The following is a 23,665-nucleotide window of genomic DNA, read 5'->3' on the forward strand; positions in this document are numbered from 1 at the left end:
GAAAACTGACCCCTACATTTTATAAATGGAAAAAGGGGGGAGACACCAACTATCCATATACATAGTCTTAACTACACTTAATTTTTTCAGTATTAATAAAAAATTATATTTAATTTTTTAACAATCACCCAACACCTCTCACTGTTTTGTGTGTGCTTCTCTCCAAAGACTTATCCTTGCTGCTGTGCCTGCAAACTCTTCCATTCCTGCCTCTACCAACCATTCATTCTGTCACTCCCAGCCTCTTTATAATATTCCACTGTGGGGAAGTGGGTCCCCAGAAAGGAAACAGCTTACATGCCATGTCACCAGATCACTTGTGGCCTCCCCCTCCCAGTGCCTCTGTAACTACACCATCAATGGCACTACTGCTGCTACTCCACTGACACAGTTCTGTTGCAATGGCACATTCTCTCTGTTCATTAACAGATCTACCATGGGTCTATGTGTTCTGGTGACTGTGGTCCCCCCATTCACACTCTATGGAGAGGCAGAGCTTGCCTGGCTGCTCCCGGCCCCCAGGCAGAGCAGTCTTTCTCCCCATTGTGGTGGGCATGGGTTTAACTGCCTCTGTGGGCATAGGCGGGGGTGCTTTTAGTCACTGTGTCATTACAACAGAAGACTTCACTGAGAGACTGCAGCAGATTGTTGACTTCACTATGGACACCCTGGCTTCCCTCCAGTGTCAGATGACCTCACTTGCTAAAGTTATTCTCCAGAACTGCCATGTACTTGACCTGCTGACAGCTGAGAAAGGTGGGATCTGCATCTTCCTGCAGGAGGAATGTTATTTTTACATTAATGAATCTAGACTGGTTGAACAAAATATACAGACTCTGACCAAACTCAGTGAAGACCTTCACAGCTGCTACCACTTTGGGTCCTCCTCCTCATAAATGCAAGTTCCACTGACCACCTGGATTCTCCTCCTTGTGGGACCGCTGATTCTGATTTGTTTGCTCTTTCTTCTCGTCCACTTCCTGCTTAAGTTCATTCAGCTTCACATTTGTGAGGTTACCAGAAGAGTTGTTAATTAAGCCCTTGTTCACCCTTACAAGCCTCTGCCCACAGACCCTCAGCAACCCTACTTAGACTCTGAGCTCTAGATATTTTCTGCTGTCACATCTACACCTACATTTTATTAAGAAAAAAAAAAGGGAGTCGGGCTGTAGCGCAGCGGGTTAAGCGCAGGTGGCGCAAAGCACAAGGACTGGCATAAGGATCCCGGTTCAAACCCCGGCTCCCCACCTGCAGGGGAGTTGCTTCACAGGTGGTGAAGCAGGTCTGCAGGTGTCTATCTTTCTCTCCTCCTCTCTGTCTTCCCCTCCTCTCTCCATTTCTCTCTGTCCTATCCAACAACGACAACAACAATAATAACTACAACAATAAAACAACAAGGGCAACAAAAGGGAATAAATAAATAAAAATAAAATATTTTAAAAAATTTTTAAAAAGAGGGACATGTGGGGAAAGGGCTCACTTCCTGGGAAATCCAAGACATTACTTCAATGAAAGTCTGAGTGGGTTGACCCTGAGATCCCTCCCACTCTAGGGGGAGACGGTTAGCTGGTCCCTCCTGACCACATGTCCCTCAATCACTCCAAAGCTAACCTTGTCAAAGTAAGGAATACAAAAGCTGAAATAGGGCAAGAGACTGGCATACTTTAATGATGTCTCTTTAGTCACCTGGGGCCACAGTCGGGGAGTCCTGTGATTGCCACACAGACATGGTGGACCTAGACCTCTAACAGATCCCTCTAAGCACTGTCACTGGTTGTTTCCACCAGGAAAAGCATATAGTACCCATTTGTGGGCCCCTAGAGGGCCTTGTCTTCAATGTGGATCAATAATGGTAGGGAATGTTCCAGTCCACAAAGGGCAGTTAAACATACTCATCCAAGGAAGATGGGTCCTGAAATTAGTGCAGCCTGGAATGTTCCTAGTCATGACCACCAAATGTGAGCTCAGACCTACAGGGATGCAGAGGTTACATAGGCTCTTGTGCTGAATATGGGCCCCAGATCACATCAGTGGGGTTTACAGTCAACAATATTTATACACTTTTCCCATATTTGGGAGCTACTCTCTTCCCTAATCCAGATTTCTGGTCCTTTTTCCAGCCATGACAACATCTCCCCTGATAATAAATTGGGTCCAACTACATATGAGATGTCAGACACAGGCAAAAGCTAGTAAAGTTATGGGCCCTCTGAAATATACCTAAAATAGACCTACTAGCTTTTTCCAATTGGAGACCCCAAATCTTTATCTGAAATACTTTTGTCTTTAGGTTCATGATTAGTCAACAATTTCTTCTGCTTTATCTCAACTCTTTTTTGGTCACCTGGCTCCAGATGATACCATGATGCCAAGCCAACTTCCCTGAGCAGAGGACCCCACTGTGTGTCTTGAAGTCCCACCTCTGAAGATCCCTGCCCCATTAAGGAAAGAGAGAGATGGGATGGGAGTATGGATGGACCTTCCAATGCCCATGTTCAGCAGGGAAGCAATTACGGACACCAAGGTTTCCACCTTCTGCACCCATAATGATCCTGGGTCCATACTCCCATAGGGATAAAGAATAGAGAAGCTATCAGGGGAGAGGATTGGATATGGATCTCTAGGAGAGGGCATTGTGTGGAAGTGTACCCCTCTTATACTACAATCTTGTCAGTATTTCCATTTTATAAATAAAAATAAAAAAATAAAAGTTTCTCATCTCACCATTTTGAAGGTGTCGTCAAAATACTTTCATCCCAACTTAGTTATTTTCCTCTATCATGCACGAGGACCCTAAATGCGGGAACACTCTCTACTGGTCCTTGATACTGAAATCTCCATATTGGCTAACTCAAACAAAGAAAAATATTCAAACACCAAGGTTTATTCTTAGAAAGGCTGGTGTGGAAAACACATTTCTGTCTGAGGGAAACAAAAGAAGTATGCACTCTAACAAAGAACAGTCTATCTTTTTATAGGTTTGTAACAAAGAAATTCCATAGAAAGCTTAATTAGCAAGATGCATAATGGGTACATCTAGAAAGGAGTTTAGGGTCACAGCAAAGATGTAGATTACATAGAGTACATATCAAATGGCAGGTACATTATTTATCTCAGGACAAGTACAATATTTTTACTATTTTTTAACTAATCCCACATGGTAGTGAGGTAGGTGATAATCTGAATATTAACAGGTTACATAGTTTCTCATCAGTCCTTGGGTGATCACTCCAGTAGTGGGGAAGGATTTGCCTTCGCACACAATACCCAGTGACCTCTGGAAAATCAATAAGTTGTCGAGCTTTACAGAGTGATTGATTAAATCTTAGTATATGCTAGTCTAAAACATGCATAAGTCCAGAATATCAAGACTCCATCTTCCTCCCTGTCTACCTTCCCCAGAATCCTTTGCTTTTGTGCTATTCTTCTTCTTCTAGCGTTTGCCCTTCTTCCATAGCCAGTCAACAGCGTCAGGTTGAGCCTGATGTAAAGTTTCGAGACCTCCTTTGAATCTGGAGAGGTGGCAGTCATTGACTATGTGGGTCATTGTCTGTAGCCGCAGGGGCAATTCGGGTCGTCTCTGGCTCCCCAGCGATGAAACATAGCGGCGCACCGGCCATGGCCTGTTCGATAGCAATTGAGGAGGGCCCAATCATAACGTGCCAGGTCAAAGCCGGGTTGACGCTTGCCGGGGTCTGTGATGAGGTGTTTCTTCTTTACCTCAGCTGACTGCCAACTCTGTTTCCAAGAGACTGGAACAGAGAAGTTCAGTGTAGGCATAGGGGACTGACGAGACGGCAAGCGTTGGACAGGGTGGGCAAAGATATCTGCATATATTGGCAGGTCCGGTCGAGCGTAGACGTGGGAAATGAACTTAGATGATGCCGCATCCCGACGAATATCTGGCGGGGCGATGTTGCTAAGAACTGGCAGCCATGGAACCAGGGTGGAACAGATGGTTCCAGAAATTATCCTCATGGAGGAATATAATTTGGAATCGACCAAGTGGACATGGGGGCTACAGAACCATACTGGGGCACAGTATTCTGCAGTGGAATAGCATAATGCCAGACAGAGATGATGATCGTAGTGTGGAAGCGCTCGCGCCCCATGAGGAGCTGGCCAGTCTTGCAATGATGTTATTCCTTGCGCCCACCTTTGCTGCAGTTTTTATGAGATGTTTGTGAAATGACAGAGTGCGATCGAGAGTAACGCCAAGATAGACTGGCTGGGCTTCATGCCGGATTCTCGTACCGTCAAGCTGCTATATACCAAAGCCACTCAAAGTTTTATTTGGTGTTTCCCCTTTCTTTCCTTTTTAATTAAATTCTGCCTATGAATGAGACTATTGTATATAAATTCCCCTTTTTGGGGGATATCTCATGTAACAGGATTCCTGCGAGTTCCATTTAATCTGAGATGAAGGTGAACTCATTATGCACCACAACTTTCCTAGGCACTTATCTGATGAATTTAAATTTTTTTCTTTTTATTTTTATTTGACAGGACAGAGGGAAATTGAGAGGGGAGAAGGAGACAGAGAGGGAGAGAGGCAGAGAGACACCTGAAGAGCAGCTTCACCACTTATGAAGCATCCCCCTTGCAGGTGGGAGAGAGGTGATTTGAACCTGTGTCCTTATGCATGGTGATATGTGCGCTTAACCTGGTTTACCTGTTATTGGACACCTAGGTTTCTTCCAAGTATGAGCTATTATAAATTGTGCTTCTGTGGACATAGGTGTACATAGATTTCTTTGGATGGGTGTTGTTTGTTTTCTTTATATTATATCCACAGGAGATTTACTGAGTCATAAAGTAGGTCCATTTCCAGCATTCAGAAAATTCTCAAGAATTTTCACAGGAGTTATATTCACAGGAGTTAAACCAATTTACATTCCCACCATCAATGTAGAAGTGTTTCTTTACCTCTGCAACTTTTCCAACGTAGTAGGAGATCATAGGACACCATTCACAGCAAGAGTTAGAACAATGAGAGAAAAAATAAACAAGAAAATTGTGGTCTTAAATTAAGTCATAGTCAAGATGAACTTAAAAGATGTATAGGGAACATTTCATATAAAAATAAATACATATTCTTTTAACAGGTTGGGGGTATGAATCAGCCTGCCAATGCTATGTCCAATGAATAAGCAACTAAAGAAGACAGAACTCCTACCCTTTGCACCCACAAAATAATTCTAGTCCATATATCCAGAAGGGGAGAAATGTTGGGGGAAGATGACCAGAGGTCTTTGAACTCTAATTCCATGAAAACCCGAAGAGAGAAGAGACAAAAAAGAAGGACTTTTGAAAGTAGTAACAGGTGTAGGTGTGACGTAGAAAAGAAGAGAAGGCAGGAACATAGAAAAAAAATTGGCAGGGAGTCCTGCAGTAGTGCAGCGGGTTAAACGCAAGTGGTGCAAAGTGCACGCACCCTGTAAGGATCCTCGTTCGAGCCCCTGGATCTCTGCCTGCAGGAGAGTGGCTTCACAGGCGGTGAAGCAGGTCTGCAGGTGTCTATCTTTCTCTCCCCCTCTCTGCTTTCCCCTGCTCTCTTCATTTCTCTCTGTCCTATCCAACAATGATGACATCAATAACAACGATTACTACAACAACAAGGGCAACAAAAGGGAAGAAAGAAAGAAAAGAAAAAAGAGAAGATGGTGACTTTGGAGCCTCAGCTGCCATGATCTCCAAGAGGCAACAGCTTGCAACCCAGGATTCTCTGGATAGGGTAGGATACTGGGCTGTCTGTAGGAGGGTGAACACCTGCTTGTCAGAGTAACAACAAAATATAATCCCATAACTCTCTCTTGGGCTGACAGACGGAGGTCAGGGGGACAAAGGAAAATCTTTTGATTATTTCTGATCTCACCCCACCACCCCAGAACCCATCCCCAGGAGCTGGAAAGCCACTACTAGCAGGCTCCCCGCTGAGCTATTTTCTTTACCAAGATTCCTGGCTCATCAGGGGTGTCATTCCAAGCCTCTTCCTTTAACTTCTCTCACTTTTTTAAATGGCTGGAGCTCTATTTGAGTGGCAAAATACCTGAATAATCATAGCCTCATCCCTGCCTGGGAAAGACTACCTGGAGGGTTTTTTTTTTGTTTGTTTGGTTTTTTTTTGGATACTTCTTACAATTGGCTGTCTTTGCTCAGGCTACCTGCAGTCTATCCAAGCTGCAGAATGATTGCTAGGTGACTGGATGTCCTATCCATTGTGAGAGGAACTTGTTTCTCTCTACCAATTCTCTTCACTCTCTTTTTTCCCTCCTCCTAGCTATTTTTTTTAAAAAATCTCTTTCCTTTCACTGCTCTTCTTATTTTTTTCTTTCTTTCCTTTTTTAAAATTATTTTCTTCCTCCTTTTTTCTGATTTAAGTGATATTCTCTTGTGAAGTATTTTGGGGGAGAAATCTGACTCAGAGTGGACTTATTGTGTGTGTGTGTGTCTTCTCTACTTCCCTTTCTACCCATAGAATTTATAATTGACAGTAGATTTGCATAATTGTCTATTCTTGCTTTCCCTTTTTTCCTGTCTCTTTGCATTTCTTTTGTTTGGTTGCTAGTTTTTTTCTTGGACTGGAGGTGTTTGGCTAACTGGTATTGGTTGAACTATATCACTCCTTGATTCAGTTACTATTGTTGTAATTTCTGAGGTTGGTGACTGCATTTGTCATAAAAGTGTTTAAATAGCATGGCTTGTACTCAAAAGACAACAACTGAAGAATGACAGAACAGAAAAATAAAAACCACATCAATAAAAAAAAGTTTAAATCAAGAGAAAATAAAACTGCTACCACAATAAATCAGGACAGGAGCATAGAAGAAACTTCAAATCAGTCAGAAGTAACCATAGATAAGAAAAGCATGCAAGCAATAATAAACATAATAATCACAGAAATGAAGACAACTATGGAAGAAAGGGATATCTGTATTAGGGAAACAACAGAGGAGACCCTCAAAAAAATACAAGCTACCTTGTGGTAATTAGAGAAGTGAAAGGTGAAATAGCTAAGCTAAAAGGCCAACTAGCAGAGTAAGACTATAACTGAATTGAAGAAAGAATCTGAGGGAATGGAAAGCAGATTAACAGAAGCAGAAAACAGAATTATCCAAAAAGAGGAAGAGCTAGAGAAAACTAAGAATCAGATAAAAGAGCTCAAAAAGAGATTGAGATACACTGAAAACAATAACAGAGACATATGAGATGATCTAAAAAGAAGTAACATTTGTATAATTGGCATAGAAGAGGAAGAGAGTAAGGGTAAGTAAACATTCTAGAGGAAATTATGGACGAAAACTTCCCAGACCTAAACAACAGAAAGGACGTTAAATTTCAAGAGGCTCAGAGAGTACCAAACAGAATCAACACAGCCCTGAAGACACCAAGACACATCATAGTTACAATGAAAAGAAGTAAGGATAAAGAAAGAATCCTAAAGGCTACAGGAGAAAAACAAAAATTCACATACAGGGGAAAACCCATAAGACTGATAGACTTCTCCAGTCAAACTCAAAAGCCAGAATGGCAAGATATCTATTGAGCCCTGAATGAAAAAGGGTCTCAACCAGGGATAATATATCCTGCTAGACTATCATTCAAACTAGAGTGAGGGATCAAAACCTTCTCAGACAGACAACAGTTAAAGGAGGCAACCATCACCAAACCGGCCCTGAAAGAGGTACTAAACGACCTCTTATAAACATGAACCTCATCATAATACTTGCCATATATCAGAGAAAATAAGAAATTGTTGAATAATTGCACTACAATACATTCAATCCATAATATTAATAAATGTCAATTGCTTAAATCCACCCATTAAAAGACACAGAGTTTTAGGATGTGTCAGAAAACACAACCCAACCATATGCTGCTTGCAAGAATCCCATCTGACCCAACAAGACAAACATAGACTTAAAGTGTAAGGATTAAAAAACTATCCTACAGGCTAACAGACCATAAAAAAGGCATGAACAGCCATTCTCATCTCTGACACCAAGGATTTTGAATTAAATAAAGTAAAAAAAGATAGGCAAGGACATTACATAATGATTGAAGATCAACCAACCAAGAAGACATAACGATGATTAATATATATGCACCCATTGAGGGACCATCTGAATACATAAAACACCTACTGAAAGAACTACAAAAAAGCATCATTAATAATGCAATAATAGTGGGAGACTTCAACACCCCACTCTTATACTTAGATCAATGAAGCAGAGCATCAACAAAGAAACAAGACAATTAAATGAAGAGATGGACATACTAGGCCTCCTGGATATTTTCAGAGTTCTTCATAGGGGCACTCCCTTCCACCTTCTACAAAGCCAACATCACCCTAATACCAAAAGCAGATAGGGACACAAGAAAAAAAGAAAACTGAATACCAATAACTCTGATGAAGATAAGATGCCATAATATTAAACAAGAACCTTGCCAACTAGAAACAGCAGTATGTCAAAAAGATTGTTCATCACTAACAAGTGGGTTTTATTCCAGGAATGCAAGGCTGGTTCAACATACATAAGTCAATCAATGTCATTCACAACATCAATAAAAGCAAAACCAAAAACCACATGATTATCTCAATAAATGCAAAGAAAGCCATGACAAAATCCAACACCCATTCATGCTGTAAGCACTACAAAAATGGGAATAGGTCTGAAATTCCTCAAGACAGTGGAGTAGATATATAGCAAACCTACAGCCAACGTCATACTCAATGGACAGAAGCTGAAAGCATTCCCCCTCAGGTCAGGGACTAGACAGGGATGTCCATTATTACCATTACTCTTAAACATAGAATTGGAAGTTCTTGCCATAGCAATCAGGCAAGAGAAAGAAACCAACGGAATACAGATTGGAAGGGAAGAAGTCAAGCTCTCACTATTTGCAGATGGTATGATAGTCTACACAGAAAAACCTAATGAATCCAGCAGAAAACTGGAAGATATTAGGCAATATAGCAAGGTGTCAGGCTACAAAATCAATGTACAAAAATCAGTGGCATTTCTTTATGCAAAAACTAAAACTGAAGAAGAAGGTATCCAGAAATCACTCCCATTTACTGTTGCAGCAAAATCAATAAAATACCTTGGAATAAAACTTGACGAAAGAAGTGAAAGACTTGTATACTGAAAACTATAAGTCACTGTTCAAGGAAATAGAAAATGATACCAAGAAATGGAAAGACATCCCATGCTCATGGGTTGGAACAAGTCATATCATTAAACTGAATATTCTTCCCAGAGACATACACAAATTTAAAACAATACTCAACAACGTTCCACCAAGCTTCTTTAAGAGAATAGAAAATAAGCTGTAATCATTTATCTGGAACCAAAAAACACCTAGAATTGCCAAAGAAATCTTGAGGAAAAGAAACATAAATGGAGGCATCACACTCCCAGATCTCAAACTGTATAATAAGGCCATCATCATCAAGACATCCTGGTACTGTAACAAAAATAGGCACACAGACCAGTGGAATAGAATTGAAAGCCCAGATCTAACCCCCTATACTTAGGGATATCCAATCTTTGATAAAGGGGCCAAAAGTATTAAATGATATTAAATGGAGAAAGAAGGCCCTCTTCAATAAATGGTGGTGGGGAAACTGGGTTAAAACATGCACAGCCAAAGAAACTATCACACAAACAAGGAGACCCCTCACAGATTGGGAGAAGATATTTATATGCCATACATCAGACAAGAGACTAATCACCTAAATATACAAAGAGCTCAGCAAACTTAACAACAAAAAAGCAAATGACCCCATCCAAAAGTGGGCAAAGCAAATGAACAGAACATTCACTACAGAAGAAATTCAAAAGGTTAACTTTTATATCCTCTTCACCTACTTCCTATTACAGTTCTCTCACTCATTCCAAAGCTAACCTTTTCAAAGCAAGGACTGCAAAAGCTGAATAACAGCAAGAGACTGGAATACTTCAATGATGACTCTTTAGTTACTATGAAATCAGCTGGTGCCCTATTCGGGGAGTCCTGAGATTCCCAAACAGACTCAATAGGCCTAGACCTCAAACAAATCCCTTTCTCCAATATTACTGGTCATTTATATCAGGAACAACAAAACAGTCCCCCTTGTGGAATACCCATAGGACCTTGCCTTCAACTTGGATCAACAATGGTAGAGAATGTTCCATCCTCTGAATGGAGGATGGATGACATACTGTGTGCTACACCTGAGGAAGATGGGTTGATACTGGGGCAGCTTGGAATGTTCCTAATCATGACCACAGAATGTGATTTCAGATCTACAGAGATGCATAGGGCACATAGGCTTCTAAGCTGAATGCAAATTGTTGGGGTTTACAGACAACAATATTTATACACCTTTCCCATATTTGGATGCTATTGCCTTCCCTGATCCAGCTTTCTGTCCCTTTTGCAGCCATGACATCATCTTCCCAGACGATAACTTGGATCCACCTGCATATCTGATTTCAGGCTCAGAAAAAAAAAAAAAAAAAACCTAGTGTAGCCACAGACCCTTTGGAATGTAACTAGAAAATGCCTACTAGCTATCTACAAAGTGAAGGACTCCCCCCCAACTCTTCATCTGCACTATTCCAGCCTTTAGGTCCATAATTGTTCAACAATTTGTTTGGCTTTGTATGTTAACTCTCTTTTCAGCCACCAGGTTCCAAATGCTGGCATGATGCCAACTAGACTTCCCTGGACAGACAACCCCACCAATGTGTCCTGGAGCTCCACTTCCCCAGAGATCCACCCTATTAAGGAAAGAGAGAGATAGGCTGGGAGTATGGATGGACCAGTCAATGCCCATGTTCAGTGGGGAAGCAATTACAGAAGCCGGACCATCAACCTTCTGCATCTCACAATGATCTTGGGTCCATATTCCCAGAGGAATAAAGAATAGGAAAGCTATCAGGGGAGAGGATGGGATACTGAAGTCTGTTGGTGGGAATTATGCAAAGTTTTATCAACGTTTCCTTTTTATAAATAAAAAAATTTAAAAAAGAATTGTCATCAGAAATGCAGAAACAGCAAATGAAACTCTAGAAGAAAACAATAATTATCTCAAGGTTATTAGAGAGCTGCAAGCTAAAATAGCTGAGCTAAGAACATAACTAGCTGAAAAAGCTAAAACAGTATCAGAATAAGGTAACAAAATTGGTGAACTACAGAAAACAGCAGAGGGGACAGAGAATAGAATAAATGAGGCTGAAACAGAATTAGGAAGATCAGGGATGAATTACAGAAAACTAAAAAAGAAGTAAGAGATCTCAAAACTAGATAAAAAGGGAGTTGTGCGGTAGCGCTTCAGGTTAAGTGCATTTGGAGCAAAGCACAAGGACCGGCAGAAGGATCCTGGTTCGAGTCTCTGGCTCCCCACCTGCAGGGGAGTCGCTTCACAGGCACTGAAGCAGGTCTGCAGGTGTCTATCTTTCTATCCCTCTCTCTGTATTCCCCTCCTCTCTCCATTTCTCTGTCCTTTCCAACAATGACAACATCAATAACAACAACAATAAAAAGACAACAATGGCAACAAAAGGGAAAATAAATAAAAATTATAAAAAACTAGATAAAGAGATACTGAAAATAACAACAGAGACATAAGGGGTGACTTCAAAAGAAATAATATAAGCATAATTGGATTTGCAGAGGAAGAAAGAGAAAGGAAAAGAAAGCATTCTACAGGACACTATAGCTGAGAACTTCTCTAGTCTAGACAACATAGAAGACATAAAGGTTCAAGAAGTACAGAGGGTCCCAAACAGAATTAACCCAGACTTAAAGACACTAAGACAAATCTTATTTAGACTGAAAAAATAAAAGGATAAAGAAAGGATCGTGAAGGCTGTCAGAGAAAAATGAAGTGTCACTTACACAGGATAATCCATAAGATTAGCAGCAGTCTTCTCCACAAAAACGCAACAGGCCAGAAAAGAATGGCAAGTTATCTATCGAGTGCTCAATGAAAAAGGCTTTCATCCAAGACTAGAATATCCTGCTAGACTATCATTCAGACTAAATGGAAGCATAAAACCTTCTCAGACAAGCAACAGTTGCAGGAATCAACTATCACCAAGCCTGCCCTTAAAGAAGTTCTGAAAGTTCTCCTATAAGCAGTCAAACCACCATAAATATGCCATATATCAGAATACTCTAAAAATCTAAAATAATGGTGTTAAAAAATCTTCATTCCATGATATCAATAGATGTCAATGGACTGAATTCACCTATGAAAATGCAGAGTAGGAAGATGGATCAAAAAACACAACTGTAGACAGATACATAGATATAATTTTTCACCTTTTCATGATGGGTGTCTGCAAAAATACTCTCATCCCCCCAATTATGTAGTTTCCTACCATTTTGCTTTGGATAAATACATCACACCCAATACATGTTTTACTTTGTGTGCACCATTTCTGTTTTTGCTTCTTAAGTCCTAGCTATGGGCAGGATCATTTGGTGTTCATCTTTCTTTTTGACTTGTCTCACTTAATATGATTCCTTCAAGTTCCATATAATATGAGCCAAAGGAGAAGACTTCATGATTTTTAACAGCTGCATCATATATAGTCACAATTTTCTAAGCCACTCATTTATTGCTGCGTATCTGAGTTGCTTCCAATTTTAGACTGTTACAAAATGAGCTGCTCTGACCATTTATAATTCTCTTTGGATAGGTCTCTGTTTCTTTTGTATAAATACTCAGTAGAGGAATTGCTGTGCCATATATTAGGTCCATTTCTAGTATTCTGAGAAGTCTCTAGATTTTTTTCTGCAGAGGTTGGACCAACTTACTTTCTTACTAGTATTAATATTTTATTTTTATTTTTAGTCATTTCTGGGATTTGGCACTTTGGGGCAATTGTTCTAGATAGAAAGAGGAATATACAGAGAGAAAAATAAAAAACACCACAGGACCAAAGCTTCCCTTAGTGCCATAGTACTCACAGATGGCATACCAGGTGTTTGAAACTGGGTCATATGCATTGTAAAGCAGGTAACCTCCCAAGTGAGCTATCTCACCAGTCTCAAAATAGTTTTAAATATACTCAGTTTTCTTTACTTTGAAACACCTTTTTTTTCTGTCTCTTTATGTCATAATATCAACATTTTTAAGGGTACCAGGTAGATGTTTTATAGAATTGTCTTACTTTGGGTTCAACAAAAAGATGTTCTCAATAATTAGATTAAGCTGTGCATTTAGAACATACATTTCCATGGTGTGTTTTAAGTTCAAATACATTCCATACACAACACTGTGTAAATATAAGGTGTACAAAATCCTAATTGAAATACTTCTTATATATTATAGTAGATTTTTTGCAGTGATTACTGACACTTATAATATTATATAATTATTTGTTTTTTTAGACGCTGGAAAGGTCAAGTTCTAGTTTCTTAACAATTGCGATGATTGCCATACAATAATATGGCTAATAAGCAGGTAAAAAACTTTAGTCAGATTCTGGGAACCTGAGATCTGATACATCTCAGGAGTGACAGAAAATAACTTCAGTTACCACATAATTAATTTGAAGATATCTGGAAGGATGCATCCAGACACCCTGAGATGAATTAGGCATGCCGCTCATCAGAACTCTGACATAGTGTTGATGAACAAAATTCAGGAGCAGTTGTCAGAGCACCAATAACCAACCTTAATTACAATAATCTTGTCTGGCTATCATTACACCAGTGCGCTTCTTTGATACTTCAAGAAATATTTGTTTATTCTCACATCAGTCTATGCACAATGCCCAAACCCTCCAGAGAAGGAGCCAGATGTCAAAGTTACAGATAAATACATTTTTCCTTTATCTCTAGGCCTGTGGGCTGATAGTTAACTGTTGCTACAATCCTGCCTTAGGGTGGGAGGGTGCTATGACAAAAGGAATGACTGAAACCTTTCTTATTGGGCAGACCTTGTGGTATATTTATTTATTTTATTTTAATTTTATTATTATATTACAGAATTACATGTAAATGGGTTTACATTCACACCATTCCCACCACCAGAGTTCTGAGTCTTCAGTCTCCCAACTGCAATCCAACACAGTTCCCCTAAGATGGTAGACATCATCTCTACAACTATCAGTATTTATTCATAATTGCTCCTTTTTGTTCTGATTCAATCCACTCTTCCCCTCCAAGCCACTCATGTTAACATAACTACCTCCATATGTCCCTCTCCTTTTCGTTCTCTCTCTTTGCAAACTAATGGAGCTAGAGTTGACAGCCCTCTTATCTTCATCCTATCACTTCTCCCCCACTGGGAGTATGGATCAAGGTTGTTTTGGGGGAGCAGAAGGTAGAAGTTATGGATTCTATAATTGCTTCTCCGATGAACATGGGCATTGACAGGTTGATCCATACCCCCAGACTGTTTCTATCTATCCCTAATTTACCAGAGCTCTCGAGATTCGAGAGTCCAGGTTACATTGGTGAGGTTGTCTGCCCAGAGAAGTCAGGATAGAGTCATGGTGGCATCTGTTACTTGTTGTCTGGAAGGTGACATGACCTAATTTGAGACAAAATGGTTAATGAACAGGAACAAAAAAGTAGGGATAGAGCAAATGGGATTGGAGAAAACTAGAAGCTCCATTTTAGGCATGATCCTGGGGGCACACAACTATGGTAGTTTTGCTTGAGTTAGTTAGCTAGTTTGAAATTGCATAAGAATGCTGTCTGAGAGAATGGAGTCAGAGCAGGGAAAAGGGTTAGAAAGTTGGATTAGGGCTGAGAGTAGCTCCCGTTCTTGGGAAAAAAAATCTGTAGCTAAAATTAACTAAGTCTATCCACCTGATCCAGGATATATATATAGCACTAGAGCCTGTGTAACCTCTAAATCCCTATTGGTAGTCCTCTGTTTATCTGATGATCATAGACTTTCTCTCAGTTGTTTAGACATTGAGTATCATTTGTTGAGCCTAGCCAGAGTTAGGCTCTTAGGATCTGTCTTCTTTGGGCCTTTCTACTGGACTGCCCAGATAATTTGGTCTAAGTCAAATCAATTAGAGAATTTATGATGCCTGCATTAGCCCTTCAACCATTATTGAACACTTAGACTTTGAGTTATATAATTGTCCCTTGTTTATGGATACATGCACACCTATACCCAGTACCCTAAACCTTAGCCTATTCAGGTATCTGTTACTTAGTTAAATGATGTGCCTTCAAACGTAAGTGTAGGTAGTCCCATGTGTTAGGAAAGGTCTTACCAGATTTGAAGAGTTGCAAGGTTGACTTCTCAGGCTCGGTATCTGTGGTTACATGCCACAGTAGGAATTCAGTAGCAGCCTAATGTGGGGTGGCAGCACCTGTAGCGATTTAGTTGAAGGAGACAGGGGTGGTATGGTGGTAAGGAATCATAGAAAAGAAATATCAAGAATTACTTCATGGTATATTAAGACAAAGGAATTTACCTGCTAACAATCAGCCAGCCATGTTTTGTAAATGTGGAGGTTTAGGAAAAATTAATAGAATTTCCAACAAAAAATATAAAAATGTTTGGAATCAGGAAATTTCTTCAATACAATATTGTCTATATTCATTATATTATATGTTAGATATCAAGGGTTTGTTTACTACTTGTAAATTTATACCCCCAATGACTGTATTATCACCCACCTCACCCCCTTGTGAAAACTATCTAGCTCTCTGCTTTAAAAAAATATTTGGGGAGTCGGGCTGTAGCGCAGCGGGTTAAGCGCAGGTGGCGCAAAGCACAAGGACCGGCATAAGGATCCCGGTTCGAACCCCGGCTCCCCACCTGCAGGGGAGTCGCTTCACAGGTGGTGAAGCAGGTCTGCAGGTGTCTATCTTTCTCTCCTCCTCTCTCCATTTCTCTCTGTCCTATCCAACAATGACAACAACAACAATAATAACTACAACAATAAAACAACAAAGGCAACAAAAGGGAATAAATAAATAAAATAAATTAAAAAATGGTACTTTTAGACTGTACATATGAAGGGCATATGATTATATTCAACTTAAGTCTAGTAACTTAGTATTCTGAATGTCCATCGATGTAACACATTCCTCTAGTTCTCACAGTTAATTATATTTGTATGCATATATATGTGTGTATCATACATAGTTGCATATATATATAGATACATAGCATACAAATTAATTTATATAAATGCATATACAAAACAGTATAACATTTATATTATATACCTCATTTTCTTTACCTATTAATCTGAGGTTGATGACTCTTTGATACCCCTACATGGCATCAGGGTTCAGCAAAAATGTCTTTGCACATAGTAAGGCACATGCTCTTCTGGATGGGTTATCCTTCAGACCCAGATTGAAATATATATTAATATTTATATTTCAAATAAAGAGAGACAGGCAGGAAGAGCAAGAGGAGGGAAAGTGAGAAAGGGAAAACACAGCACTGCTGCATTACTTTTGGAGCTCTTCATACTTTAGTGATGCTCCTTTGTGGTTTCTAGACCAAAGCTCATGATAAGTTATACAACCCACCAAGTGGGCTATATCCTATCCCACAATATTTTAAATTGCTTATTTGACTGTTTAACTCTCATTTGTTGTTTTTTGCTTTTGCTTGTGCTTTTAGTGTCATGTCACAAAATCTGTGAGAATTAATGTTGAAAAGTTTATTCCATAGATTCTATTCTATGAGTTCTATGACATTCAGTCTTACGCTTAAGTCTTTTTTTTTTTCAGTTTTGAGTTGATTTTTGTGAGTGGTGATGAAGTTTTGTAATTACATTGTTCTTAATGTGTATCTCAAATTATCCTAATGCTATTTGATAAAGAGACAGACCTATTATTGAATATACTAAGCCCCCTTTCACTTATTTGATGATTATGAAGTCAATTAATTGTGGGCTCTATTTTATTCCATTGACCAATGTGCTTATTTTCATGATATTAAGATAATATTTATAAAGCTTTTCTTTTTTGTCTTTCCATTGGTTTTATTTTATTATTTTATTTTATTTATAAAATGGAAATATTGACAGGACCATAGGATAAGAAGGTACAATTCCATGCAATTCCCACCACCAAAACTCCATATCTTATCCCATCCCTTGAAAGCTTTCCTTTTTTTTTTTTATCCTTCTGAGAGCATGGACCCAGGATCACTATGGGGTGCTGAAGGTGGAAGGTCTGGCTTCTGTAATTGCTTTTCCACTGAACATGACCATTGGTAGGTCTGTCCATACTCCCAGCCTGTTTCTCTCTTTCCCTAGTAGGATAGGGCTCTGGGGAGGCGGGGCTCGAGGACACATTTTGGTGGGGTTGTCAGCCCAGGGAAGTCAGGTTGGCATCATGTTAGAATCTAGAGCCTGATGGATGAAAAGATATAAAGCAGAATAAGTTGTTAAATAGAAACCTAAAGGCAAAAATATTGCAGTGAATATTTGGGGTCTTCATTTTGGAAAAGGTAGTAGGTCTGTTTTAGGTATATCCCAAGGGTCCCATGGCTTTACTAGTTTTTGCCTGAGCTTGACAGCTAACATACAGGTGGACCCAAGGCATTGTCTGGGGAGATCTTGCCATAGATGGAAAAAGCCTAGAAAGCTGGATCAGGGAAGAGAGTAGCTCCCAAATATGGGAAAATATATAAATATTGTTAAGTGTAAGCCCCACTGGTTTGATCTGGGGCCTATATTCAGCACAGGAGCATACTTAACCTCTGCAATCCTGTAGGTCTGAGCTCGCATCCTTTGGTCACAGCTAGGAACATTCCAGGCTTCACTAATTTCAGGACCCATCTTCCTCGACTAGTAGAGTATGTTTCCCAACCTACCTTAGGAGGACATTCTCTCTTAGTCACATTCTCTGTGACTTTCCCTACCACTGCTGATCCACATTGAGGGCAAGGTCCTATAGGGGACCACAAAGGGGTCCATTATGTTTTTCCTGATGGAGATGACCAGTGACAGTGGAGAGAGGGATCTATTAGTAGTCTAGGCCTTTGTGGGAATCCCAGGATTCCCTGATTGGGACCCCAGGTGATGGGGTACCCTGATCGTGAACAAAGAGTTGTCATTAAAGCATTCCGGTCTCTTGCCCTTATTCAGCTTTTATACTCCTTACTTTTTCTGACAAGTTTAGCCTTGGAGTGACTGAGGGAAGTGAAATAGGAAGCAGGTGAGGAGAGTATCTAGGTCTAAGTAGAAACTATTTGATTGAGGGGCCAGGTGATGGCGCACCTGATTGAGCGCATATGTTCCAATGAGCAAGGACCCAGGTTGGAGTTGCTGGTCCCCACCTGCAGGGGGAAAGCTTTGCGATTGGTAAAGCAGTGTTGCAGGTGTCTCTCTGCCTCTCTTCCTCTCTATCCCTCCTTCTCCCTCAATTTCTGGCTGGTTCTACCCAATAAATAAATAAAGGTAATAAAAATTAAAAATAAATAAAAAAGAAAAGAAACTATTTGATTCGGTACTTCACGCCATCTTTTTAGGTCTTTCTACTTCCTTGCTGGATTTATTGACTCACTGAAAGGTATTGTGCACTTTTGCTTTAAGGCAAGTCCCCTAGTTAGTGGATACATGTGTACATATGCCCTATCACATGGTGTATTTCTAAGCTTTGAAGTTTTGTTAAGTTCACCACCCAAAATGGACTAAAGGAGTCCTATGAGTTCGGAAAGGTCTCACCAGAGTAATGAATCTGGAGGGCTGACATTCCATGTCTGACATCTCTGGACACAGTCCTAAGTGAAACATGCTGTGTTGGTACTGGATGCAATGATTAAGTTGGGATCAGCAGACGTGGTATCAATTGGTATGAATTGAGAGAAGGATGTAGGAAAACTACCCCCACCCCAGAGGTTCCAGGATTGGGAGAAATATGAGTTTTGTAGATACTGGGTAAGGTTCCTGTTGTCTTAGGGTTCAAGAAGGCAATAGATAGTTATTGCTATAAACAAATTATTTGGTAATTGGTTTAACTTTAAAAATCCCATGCTTAGCATTTTCTGTATCATACAAGATCTCACCTTAATTTATGTCCTTTAAAGCTATTTACATATAGCTGTATCTTATAAAGTGATGGCATCAGTTTATGTTCTCCCTGGTGTAAGCTTATTTGTGATTTAGTATTTCAAAGAAAAAGTCATTATGAGAGATGTTTTAGCAATTTGAGCCCACTGTGAAAATTCAATCTGATAACCAATTTGAAGTCTTAAGTGCTTAGACTGAAGGAATATATACTCAGAGTTATGGTCTATGTACCAAAAAGTTTGAGACATTCAATCCATTTTCCCCTCTTATATTAATTAAATAGTGATTTATGAGGCTATAAGTTAATATTAGTGTGTATTAACACCATTCCCACCACCAAAAGTCTGTGTCCCTCTCTCCCTCGTCCCTGGTGAAGCTCAACATCTACCCTCACCCTCCACCCAGAGATTTTTTACTTTGTTGCCATACTCCAAACTCATCCAAATTCTGCTATCAGTATTTCTTTCTGTTCTTCTTTCTAAATTTCTGTTTATGAGTGGGATCATTCCATACTTGAGTTTGTCTTTCTGACTTATCTCAATTAACATAATTCCCTCTAGCTCCATACAAGATTGGTCAGAGGAGGTGGGCTCATTGTCCTTAATAGCTGTGTCGTATTCTATCGTGTATATATATACCACAGTTTTCTCAGTTATCCATCTGTTTTTGGGTACCTGGTTTGCGTCCAGGTTTTAGGTATAAAGAACTGTGCTGCTATGAACAAAGGTGTACATACATCTATTTGGTTGGATGTTATGGAGTCCTTAGGCTATATCCCTAGGAAAGGAATTACTGGGTCATATGGAAGGTTCTTTGTAAGGGTTCTCCAGAATGCTCTTCACAGATGTTGAACCAATTTACTTTCCCACTAGCAGTGTAGGCAGTTTCCATTGTTCCCACAACCTCTCCAGCATTTGTTGTTGCTGTCATTTTTGATGTATGACATTCTCACAGGGGTGAGGTGGTATTGCATTGCTGTCTTTATTTGCTTTTCTTTGACTACCAGTGACCTAGAGCTATTTTTCATGTGTTTCTTGACCTTTTGGATCTCCTCTGTGGTGAGTATTCTATTCATAGCTTCTGCCTATTTTTGGATGGGGTCATTTTTTGTTGTTAAGTTTGGTGAGCTCTTTACATATTTTAGCTATTAGCCTCTTGCATGTTGTATGGTATATAAAGATCTCCCATTCTGTGAGGGGTCTCTTGGTTTGGATGATGGTTTCTTTGGCTGTGCAGAAACTCTTCAATTTGATGTAGTCCTATTGATTTGTTTTTGTTTTAGTTCTCCTTGCAATTCGGTTTGTATAATCAACTGTGCCCATGAGGTTTAGGTGAGAAAGTGTTCCACCAATGTTTTCCTATCAGTACTTGATACTTTATAGTCTAACATCCAGGTACTTGCTATATTTGGAGTTAACTTTTATTTCTGGTGAGATAAAGTGGTTCAGTTTCATTCTTCTGCATGTTTCAACCTAGTTTTCTCAGCACCATTTATTGAAGAGAGCCTCCTTCCGCCATTTAATTATTTGGACCCCTTTAACAAAAAATTAGATGTCCATAGGTGTAAGGTTTTAATTTTGGGCTTTCAGTTCTGTTCCCCTTGTCTGTGTACTTATTTTAGTTCCAGTACCAGGCGTTTTTATGATGATGACCTTATAATATTGTTTGAGATCTGGGAGTGTGATGCCTCCATTTCTGTTTCTTTTCGTCAAGTTTCTTTTGGCAATTCTATGTGTCTCTGGTTCCATATAAATGACTGTCATTTCCGTTCTCTTCACTTAAAGAAACTTTGGTACTTTAATGGGTATCACATTAATTTGTATATGGCTCTGAGTATATTATTATATTATTTATTCTATAATTATTATATTATTATATTATTAATTCTTTCAATCCGTGAGCATTGGATATCTTTCCATTTCTTTGTATCAGTTTCCATTTCCTTGAATAGCAACTCATAATTTTCAGTATATAATTCTAGCACTTTTTTTGTCAGTTTCATTCCTAGATATTCTATTGATTTTGCTGTGGTAATGAATGGGAGTGATTTCTGGATATCCTCTTCTTTGTATTTAGTGTTTGCATAAAGAAATACCACTGATTTTTATACATTGATTCTGTAGTCTGACACCTTGTTATATTTTCAAATTATTTCCAGAATCTTCCTGCTTTTTTTTTTTTTGACTTTTCTATGTATACTATCATACCATCTGCAAATAGGGAGAGTTTGACTTCTTCCCTTCCATCTGTATTCCTCTGATTCCTTTCTCTTGCCTGATTGCTATGGAGAGAACTACCCATTTTTTGTTGACGAGTAATTGTGATAAGAGTCCTTGATCTGTGGGGGAATGCTTTCAGCTTTCGAATACTGATTTTGATGTTGGCTATAGGTTTGCTGTAATACGGAATCCACTATCTTAAGAAATTTTCCATTGGGAGTCAGGCAGTGTGCTAGCACTCTCATGGAGTGGATCCAGCCAGGGGGTAAGTCACTGACCCTCCATCACCGGCTCTCAGGGACCACATGATACAGAAAAGAGGGCTCAGGGAGTACTCTGGTATGAACACTCATTTTATTTGGGGATGGGTACAGGTTTGTACAGAGAGTTAAACAAAGAACATTTTTCAAATATGTCAGAAATTACAGGTTTCTTAAAGGTCAGCTTGCCCCTATACTAGGGGGCTGGTATGACAAGAATTGATGCATTAAATAAAGGTCAAGACAATTAGTCTCCATGATGCAGGTATTTTTATCCAAAGGTATTTGAGAGAAACATAGGGGTTAAACTAGTAAGGTGAGGTAGAGACAAGAAAAACAAAGCCTGATGTAAATCATAGATATCAAAGGACACAAGGAAATAAGATTTTGGGGGATCTTCACTTTCTGGTGTTAGGGGTACATGATAGAGTGTGTTCTCCTTTGTGATAAAAAGGTGAAATGGATTGTGAACTTTGAGTGAACCCTAAAGCAGACAACCATTTGGCCTGCTGCTAGCAAGGAGAAACTAAGTGTGAGAGGCCTGTAGGCTTTCTGTGAGCTTGGGATAATAACAAGGAGAAACTGAGTCTGGGAGATTTTTCCCTCTTGGCTCATCTCTATAAGGAGAGAGGCTAACAAGTAGGGTGTCTTTCCAGACCTTCATCTAAGGGTGGGAGAGCTTCCCTAAGCTCTACCAAGCTTTTGCATAGTCCCACAGCAGTGGGTTAAGCACATGTGGCACAAAGCACAAGCAGAAGGATGCCGGTTTGAGCCCCCGGCTGCCCACTTGAGTCGCTTCACAGGCGGTGACACAAGTCCGCAGGTGTCTATCTTTTTCTCCCCCTCTCTGTCTTCCCCTCCTCTCTCCATTTCTCTCTGTCCTATCTAACAATCAGTACATCAATAACAACAACAATTCTTCTTCTAGCGTTTGCCCTTCTTCTGTAGCCAGTCAACAGTGTCAGGTTGAGCCTGATGTAAAGTTTCGAGACCTCCTTTGAATCTGGAGAGGTGGCAGTCGTTGACTATGTGGGTCATAGTCTGTCTGGAGCCGCAGGGGCAGTTCGGGTCGTCTCTGGCTCCCCAGAAATGGAACATAGCAGCGCACCGGCCATGGCCTGTTCAATAGCGATTGAGGAGGGCCCAATCATAACGTGCTAGGTCAAAGCCGGGTTGACGCTTGCAGGGGTCTGTAATGAGGTGTTTGTTCTTTACCTCAGCTGACTGCCAACTCTGTTTCCAAGAGTCTGGAACAGAGAAGTTCAGTGTAGGTGTAGGGGACCAGATTGGGTGACGAGACGTCAAGCGTTGGACAGGGTGGGTGAAGATATCCGTGTATATTGGCAGGTCCGGTCGAGCGTAGACGTGGGAAATGAACAACAATAATAACTACAAAAACAATAAGCAAGTACAACAAAAGGGAAAATAGATAAATATTGAAAACGTTTTTTAAAAAGAAAGTTTCCATCTACTTACAGTTTTGTAGTGTTTGAGCATGAATGGGTGTTGGATTTTTGTGAAAAACTTTCTCTGCATCCATTGAGATAATCATGTGATTTTTAGTTTTGTTTTAATTGATGTGGTGAATGACATTAATTAGCTTACATATATTGAACCAACCTTGCATTCCTGGGAGAAATCCCACTTGACCATGATGAACAATCTTTTTGATATACTGCTTTATTTGGTTGTCTAGGATTTTGATCAATATTTTAGCATCAATTTTCATCAAAGATATTTGTCTGTGGTTTTACTTTTTTTGTTGTGTGCCTATATACTTTTGGAATCAGGATGATGTCAGCTTCATAGAAGGTGGGATGGAGTGTTCCTGTGTCTTCATCAGTCATTTGGAAGAACTTTAAAAGTAGAGGTTTTATCTTTTTCTTAAAGGCTTTATAGAATTTATTTTTAAAGCCTTCTGGTTCTGGAATTTTATTGCTTGGAAATTGCTTAATAACTGTTTCAATTTCTTCATCTGTGATTGGTCCACTTAAGTTCTGTAGTTCTTCCTGACTTAGCTATGAAAGGCTATAAGTTCCTAGGAATTCTTCTATTTCTTTCAGGTTCTCTAGCTAGTTGGCATATAGCTGGTCATAGAAGCTTCACATGATTTTTTTGATTTTTGCAGTGTCTGTTGTTATATCTCCCATATCATTTACAATTCTATTTATTTGAGACTTCTTCA

The 23,665-nt window shown here is 39.6% G+C and overlaps 1 protein-coding gene across 1 annotated transcript in view; it reads left to right on the forward strand.

Moving 5' to 3' along the window:
* Positions 1-554: 554 nt before the first annotated feature.
* Positions 555-23,665, forward strand: part of FAAH2 (fatty acid amide hydrolase 2) — a 186,114-nt gene continuing 163,003 nt past the window's right edge. The window contains 1 exon segment of the mRNA XM_060182667.1: positions 555-756. Coding sequence (XP_060038650.1) covers positions 555-756 — 202 coding nt within the window.

Source organism: Erinaceus europaeus, chromosome X (genome assembly GCF_950295315.1).
Source record: "Erinaceus europaeus chromosome X, mEriEur2.1, whole genome shotgun sequence".
In the NCBI taxonomy this organism is placed as follows: Eukaryota; Metazoa; Chordata; class Mammalia; order Eulipotyphla; family Erinaceidae; genus Erinaceus; species Erinaceus europaeus.